General features: G+C 30.8%; 1 protein-coding gene across 1 annotated transcript; it reads left to right on the top strand.

The window, feature by feature from the left end:
* Nucleotides 1-6,153: 6,153 nt before the first annotated feature.
* LOC130935675 (hydroxycinnamoyl-CoA:piscidic acid hydroxycinnamoyltransferase-like) lies at nt 6,154-7,762 on the top strand. Its single transcript, XM_057865535.1, has one exon. The coding sequence runs from the start codon at nt 6,191-6,193 to the stop codon at nt 7,571-7,573; it is 1,383 nt and encodes a 460-aa protein (XP_057721518.1). The 5' UTR covers nt 6,154-6,190; the 3' UTR covers nt 7,574-7,762.
* Nucleotides 7,763-8,398: the final 636 nt, after the last annotated feature.

The raw sequence follows: 8,398 nt of genomic DNA, 5'->3' as shown, positions 1-8,398 counted from the left end.
TATCTCAACCGTATACGGAGCCACATGCTCGACAGTCAACTCACTAGTCTCCTTTGAAAATTTGGTGAGAGATTTTGGAGCTTTGATGCCCTTAGGGAGTTTAGCCTATAAAAATATAGTTGGAGAAAGGAGAAATAAAATAGGCTAATTTGTTACTCTTATGTTAAGGCTAATTTTATTTAAAATTTGCTTGACAGCTTAGGTTATATTTTGACCATAGACTTGAGCAGCATTATTTGCTCTTGCCTCATTTAATATTCTGTTTGAATCATCTCCTTTTTGTACAATCACTGGTGGGTTATTTGCAGGTGCTTCACCTATCGGGGGTATAATGGATTAAATGGTCGATTAATTGTTCGTGTAACATCATCAACTCATCAAACCACTTGCTCTATCCTATCATTATTATTCTCAATCATGAGTTCAAGAATGTAGCCATTTGCTATGTGAGCATATTGAATAAGTTATGATGGCAACCTCGATTTGTTGCCTTAATACAGCCAAGAATTTGACTATATTTGGAGGGATTGTTCTTACCGAAATTTGCTTTGGCATTTATGAGAAAAACAGATCAATCTTCTTCCAACCATATTTAACCCTTTTAGTTGGGTCAACCCTAAGTCCTACGTTGAAAAGACACTTGGCATTTGCATAGTAGGCTGCCGAGACATTAGTAATGACCTTAAAAATGGATAATTATCCATCAGATATTGATAAATATTATAGTTAAATCCATTAGGGTTATAATCACCTTGTATATCCATTGAAGGGTACCCAAGAAGAGGCAAAACATTGTACATAAGGTTAGTCCTCATTGTTATGATTCTGCCTATACCTCCAATATTGAGATTTTGACCTTTTTCATATAAGGTGGGGAATAATTAGGTGGCAATCCATATAGAGGCCATGTAATAGGTGTGGTCGGGGGAATTTTCGCTGATGAAGCAACTACAGGAGTTACTCTTCGACTAGCACTAACTGCTGGAGAAATCGATTCGATCTCTTCACTCCTTATGTTTTGTTTTCCCAACTTGTCTAGTATCTCCATTTGACGTATTGTTAAAGTAGAAGTTATATCAAAATTGCTTATTACCTTTCTAGTGTGCAGACACATACAAAGTTAAACACCAACTTAACCCAAAGTCTTACCAGACGTGCCAATTTGTTTCGTTTAATTTTTGTTCGACCTTGACACAAATATCAATTCAAGTTTGTATCAATGATCTCAATTCGGAGAACAGATACGACTCCTCTAAAAAAGTGATCTCAATCCGGGATTTATCAATTCCAGTGTCGAAACTAATTTATTCTCCAAGGTTAACTGTCACGTTCTTACCACGTCTTGAGAGTCAAATAATAGTATTTACATTCAGACTAATATTTATCCACTAAGAATAGTCTTTACATTCCCAACGTGTTAATTGCACCTTCACCAATCTAACTTCCTTTTTGCTATCTCCTCTATTTTGAATTTCATAGTCAATCGAGATACCTTTATACCAGTCGACATCCACCTTATAATCAAAATAAATGTAGTGTCGAATTTTCGCAGCAACAGTTTTAGAATGAAAAATCATATTTATTGTATCTTATACAATAATATTATGAGAAAGTATAGAAAAACAATGATGATTGTAAACAATGTGAATAATGGATTTAAAAAGGAAGATAAATTAAAAATTAAAAATTAGATTCTTAATTAATTATTTAATTTCAGATTTTAAAATTTTAAAAATTAGGATTAGCAATTAAACACATTCACACTAAGTATGGTTACTTTCAATTTCACTATAATTTTCCAATCTATGGTCTACACTCAAAATTCGCTGTCGTTGATATCTGGTCCACGCCCAAAACTCGACATCGGTGCCGGAGATAGCCGTTCCGACACATCATAATGCTGTCGTTCCCCCTAACGTCGTTCAGCCGCTGCCCATGTACGCCGCTGCCCATGTACGCCGCTGCACCCTCACGCCACCGCCGCAGCCTAACCGTGCGCCACTGTCCCTCGGTGACCCGTGCAAATGCAGCCGTGAAGAGAACCAATCCCGTCCAATTGGCTTAGCATAACTATAAGTTATCACATCTCTCCTTTCCGCACTTCTTCCTGCAACATCTAGGTAATGGAATTAGCAGAAAAAATATTCTTTTTTTTTTTATCAAAGTCATACAACATATTCTTACTATTCATAGCCAATTTAAAAGAAGTAATCTTTCATGAAGCTGATTTAATTCATCTCTATAACTCTCTTTTTCATTAAAAATTTCACATTTATTATTATATTTTATTTTACATACAAAAGGATGGATGCTCATTTTACATATAAAAGGAACGGTTATTCTTGTTATAAATCTATTATTATATTTTATTTTACATACAAAAAGAATAAATATTTATTTTACATACAAAAGAGATAATTTCTTGTTGCAAATCCAGTGCCAAGCTAGTGGGACAACAATGCATAGTTGTTAAACCTAATCACATTCTGACAATAACTCCCCGAATTTGACAAGCTAATACTAATAAAATGTATTTAACTCAATAATCTTCACGTTCTTTTGCACATAGTATTTAAAATTTTGATTCATCTTTAAAAATTTTTTGATATTATAATTTCAAATAAATTAAATAATTTTAAAATTTTTTATTAAATTAAATCATTTATGATTTAAATTTTATTATCGTTATTTAATTTTACGTACGTGTTAATTTACATTTTTTTATTTCACATAAAATCTTAATTTTTTTTCAAATGGCTAATATTACTCTAAAAGGAAAAAACAAACAACAGAATTATAGTTTCTCTTTTATAAATGTAGACGGGCGTAAAATATATCGATACGCAAATTTAAAAAAGATCAGAGGCGAAAACAATAGACAAAAATATAAAAGGAAATTATACATGAACATAGCCTCCCAGTGGGATCATTGAATCTGCCCCAAATAATGAATCGTCCAAATTGACGTATTAAATTTACAAATTACTTGTCAACTTTATTTTTGACTTTTTGCGCCAAGAGTTCATTACTGATTGAAAAATTCCAAAAACGCTACAGGACGAGACACGACACAGACAGAAAGGATATGTTGATGTGAATTTTAAATCGTAATAATATTTTAATATTTTATTAATATTAAGGGCAATTTACATAAATAAATAAAGTGGGAGAGTTATTTACGTAAATGTGCAAATCTGTATGTTGTTACGATTTTGTACAAAATGGATTTATATGTAAACCGTGGCAACCCACCACGGTTTCTAAACATGCATAAACCGTGGGAGGTCACCACGGATTAGAAGCAAATTTTTGTAGGAGGAAACCGTGGTAGGTCACCACGGTTTATGAAGGAAATTTGGCAAGCATAAACCGTGGGGAGTCACCACGGTTTATGAAGAAACTTGTTTGTACATAAAACCTTGTGGGTCACCACGGTTTATGTGTGGTAAATAATGGCCAGAAAATCTTGTTAATTTTATGTCCAAGAGACACAACTTATTTTTAATTTTTTTATTATTCTTGTTAAATTTTTATAATTATATTTTTTATTATTATATTTTTCATCTCAAATTTTTTAATGAAAAAAATGAGAATAAATTAGATTTTCATAATTTGTTCTAGTTTATCACCAAGCAGAATTACAAGAACACAAAATTTTGTGTCTCTATCCATCAGTGTCTTGTCCTGTCCTATTTTCAGTGTCTTATCCTATTTTGTTGTTGAAAACAAAGGCAGCCTAATAAATACACACTATATAGTACATTTTATAAAGAAAAAAAATCATCTATTTCTATTGAATATTTATAATAAAATTTTTTCGTTCTCTTTATGTATTATTGACTAATATATACTATAAAATTTTTACATGTATTATCAATTAGTTTTTCATTATGTTTATCCCTATTTTCATTTTACACTATATTTAAATATTTATTATACTATAAAAAATATTAATGAACATAATAAAATAATTACTTATTAATATTTTTTAGAGTACTCATTAATATTCTTAAAATATAATAAATATTTTTTATTTTAAATTTAACAAATACTAATGTATCAATATACACTTATATGTGAATTTATTAAATCTATATAAAAGATTTAATCAATAAGCATGTTAATGAATATTAATATACCAATATTAACAAGTAATTATTTTATTGTACTCATTAATATGTTATAGTGTAATAAATCTTTATTTTATAAATGAAAAAATAAAGATGTATATAATGAGAGAGGTCACCTTAAGCTTAAACGAACTTTTGAGTAGTTTTTATAAGTTCGCCTAAGATTTTGAAAACTTCATAAAAACTCAAAATAAAAAAAAAAACACAGATTCCAAACATTAATGTTAGTGTAATTTATTTTTAAAAATATTTTTTATTTTATAATAGAAAAAAATCCAAAAATTTCATGGTGTTTATTATTAGAGTCTATTTTTTTTCTAATTTATTTTACATCACAAATTTTAAATATTTTAAATTTATTAAATTTCATCATCTTAAATTAAATATTAATTTTTATTTTTAGTAAATAGACATCAATTTTTTAAGCACTATAAAAATCATTTTCTTAGTATTATCTGATTTTTTTTATTGTACTCTTTCTATTATAAAAATAATGATTTTTATAATAAACAGCTTTGTGTCTCTTGGACATAAAATTAACAAGATTTTCTGGCCATTATTTACCACATATAAACCGTGGTGACCCACAAGGTTTTATGTGCAAACAAGTTTCTTCATAAACCGTGGTGACTCCCCACGGTTTATGCTTGCCAAATTTCCTTCATAAACCGTGGTGACCTACCACGGTTTCCTCCTACAAAAATTTGCTCCTAATCCGTTGTGACCTCCCACGGTTTATGCATGTTTAGAAACCGTGGTGAGTTGCCACGGTTTACATATAAATCCATTTTGCACAAAATCGTAACAACAAACAGATTTGCACATTTACGTAAATAACTCTCCCACTTTATTTATTTACGTAAATTGCCCTAATATTAAATTATAAAATAATTTTTTAATTATTTTTAATATTTTATTTTAATTATATTAAATATTTAAAATATTTATTATTTTAATAAATAATAATATATATACTATATTTAAATTTATTTTAAAAATATATGTTAAGAATAAAATTAGACAGGTTGACACGTGATGGTATTTAGGTGTGTCCAAATGTATTTGAAAAAAAAAATTTTACTTTTTATTAAGACACGGTTAGATACAGTAGACACGCGTGTCCAACAAGTATCGATAAATATCGCATCCAAAATGTGTCCGACATGAGAATATGACAACTCAGCAAAGTATCTCTACTTCATACCAAAAACGCAATCCTCAAAATTGAAAGTGTCATGGGGCGATGCTAATGTGCTATAGAAAAATAGCAAGTGCGATATTTTTTAAGAAATGACAAACTATTGGAGATAATAACTAATAAAAAAAATTATAAGTTATGAATTTTAAATTTTTTATTTTTTAAAAAGAAAAACATAATCCATTTAATAAGTAAAAAAAATTAACCTGATTAATAAGTTAATTTTTAAAATTTGAATCATCTATATAAAATATAATAAAATAAAAAACTAAAATTTATTTAGTTAATGAAAATGCAGCATCCTTTATTTAATATAAAAGCTTTTTAAACTGTCAATAAATTATATTTCAAATGACATAGTCTTTCCATACTTAATTAAAAATGGTGGGTTTGAGTTTCCCTATTAAAATTTTATATCTTTCACATTTTTTATATACTTTAAAAATATTAAAAATTATTACTTTTATTATTTAATTTGAACAAGTATGCTAAAGACACATATGTAAACTAATTAATTTCTGTGATAAATCTAGGAAAAAAATAATCTTAAGTAAATTTTGAATGTACAATTGATTCACTTTTATAATTATAAAATATCATTGATTAACTATTGACATTTTCTATTGCGTTGCTTCTATCAAAGAAACAGGTCAGAGGATTGTAGATTGACTAGATTGTTTAATTCAAACTAATATTTTCTTCTTCCGATAGTTACTATAAGATTTTGCTTATACATCGTGATGACATATGCCGTGACCGAAACTAAGGTGACGTAAGCATACTCTTGTGTGTCTCAACACACACATACAAATTAAAGCAGCGAACATTCAATTTCTCACTCGAAAGAAGAAGGAGGAAAAAAATGGTGAGCATTCAATCTCATTACACAATCATTCCTTCCAATCCAACCCCAAACGAAAAACTCTTTTCCCTCTGCGAGCAAATCAAGCTTCGCACTCACGCTCCTCTCCTCTATGCATATAATAAATCGACTGTCAATAACGATGTCCTTGTTGGCACCTTCACGACCTCTCTCAGCAAAGCTTTGTCAATCTACTACCCGCTGGCGGGTAGGTTGAGCTTAATTGACGGTTCGAGATGGGAGATCATTTGCAACGCCAAAGGAGCGTTGCTAATCGAAGCGGTTTGCAACGGGAAGACCATGCACGATTTCTGTGGTGACGATTTTGTCCCTACCGGTTTAGTTTCGCAGCTAATTCCCAACATTGATTATGGTACTCCCGTTTCCGAGACGCCTCTTTTGGCAGTGCAAATCACGCGCTTTAATTGCGGCGGTTTCACCATCGGTGTCGCCCTGTGTCGTGCCGCCATTGATGGAACAGCAACCATGCGATTCATGAACACGTGGGCTAAGTTAGCCAAAGGAGAATCTTTGGATCCATATGATCAATTCCCATGCTATGATCCAAGTTTGTTAAACTCACGCACTTTGTTGCATAATTCGAAGAAGGTTTTGCATGATCATTCAGAAGAATTATTCGGAACTCCACCTCCATGGTTAGGTACATTGAGAAAAGACTCCAGAGTTGTCGTTGAAGTTGTCAAACTCACAAAAGAACAGGTCAAGAAACTCAAAACGAAAGCCGCAATCAATAACGTTAAGACTCTGTTTTCGAGTTTCGAGGTCATTTCGGGGCTTTTATGGAGGTGTGTCACCAAAGCGCGATACCAAGGAAATGGTGACCAACCAACAAGGTTGACCACTTTGGTTAATTGTCGTAACCGTCTGAAACCACCGCTTCCTAATGCTTACGCAGAAAATGCAGTATTTCCGACGGTTACAACAACTTGTTCCTTCTCTTACCTAATGCAGAATCCTCTGAGTTCTGCAGTAGAAAAAGTGAAGGAGGCGATAGCGAAGGTGGACGATGAGTTCGTGAGAAATGCACTTGTTTATATTGGTAATGCTAAGGACATGGATTTGGTGAGGTATAACATTCACTACCCAGCGAAGAGTGTGCATAAGGGAGGGTTCAAGGGTAACCCAAACCTGTTTGTTGTGAGTTGGATGAATTTCTCGTATAAGGAAGCGACTTTCGGGTTCGGGGAACCGATTCATTTTGGACCCGGGTTCATGGATTCTGAGGGGAAGGCTTTCATCACGAACAATGCTAGTGGTGATGGATTCGATGTGGCTATTGCTTTGGACTCATCTCACATGGATGCTTTCAAGAAATTCTTTTTTGGCGAAATTGAAGAGGTGTTTCCTATTTCAAAATTGTGATGGTGTAGAAGCCTAACTGGGGAGCTTCTTTCAAAGAAATATCAGGACTTTGTCAAATCATTTTAGGTTGATGCATCATGAAGATTGATTTTTAGTGGATTCATTTATTTGAGAAAGAAAATTGCCAACCTTGTCGGTGGGTTTTGTGATGTGTTGATTAAGACTTATATTTTTACATATATTTAATTATATTAGGTGTATAAAAAAATAATCAACTAAATAAAATATTTATTAAAATATAAAATATATATTAAAAATAATTTTAAAATAATATATATTCATCCATAAATACACAACATCTGATTGATTTTTAGTGTTTATATATTATTTTGAATATTTAATATTAAAATTTACATTAGCAACAAATTTTTTATTAATTTTCATAGATTAGTGATAGATATTATTATTAGTCACAAAATGAATGATGAATAATTTATGATGGTTACTTAAGATAATATAAACTCAAAATAATTCACAATATATATTTTCTACACTTATTATAAAATGCTAATGTATTATACCACACACTATTTTTTTTGGTCAAATTACATTAAGTGAGGCTCGTACTCAAAACTTTTCAGCGGAAAAAGAATTCTAAGCTTCGGCTCATTGGCTGTTAGTATTTCAAAATGCAATTATTCCTCTTAAATGAGTTATTTGCATATAGTTTGTTGCATCCATCAACACTCTTTAAAATGTATTAGGGTAACATGGAATCCAAGACAGAGATCAGGAATTAATCGTATCATGGAATTTTGCAAAGCTGAATAAATAAGTATAAATTTAGAGTAATTACCCAAAACAATTTTAAAAATTTTAAAACTA

Source organism: Arachis stenosperma, chromosome 6 (assembly GCF_014773155.1).
Source record: "Arachis stenosperma cultivar V10309 chromosome 6, arast.V10309.gnm1.PFL2, whole genome shotgun sequence".
Classification (NCBI taxonomy): domain Eukaryota; kingdom Viridiplantae; phylum Streptophyta; class Magnoliopsida; order Fabales; family Fabaceae; genus Arachis; species Arachis stenosperma.
Note: the sequence above shows the minus strand (reverse complement) of the source record. Positions and strands in the feature narration are given on the sequence as shown.

Bases quoted from the DNA above. Each gene is read 5' to 3' on its own strand.
- LOC130935675 (XM_057865535.1), top strand. From the start codon at position 6,191: ATGGTGAGCATTCAATCTCATTACACAATCATTCCTTCCAATCCAACC.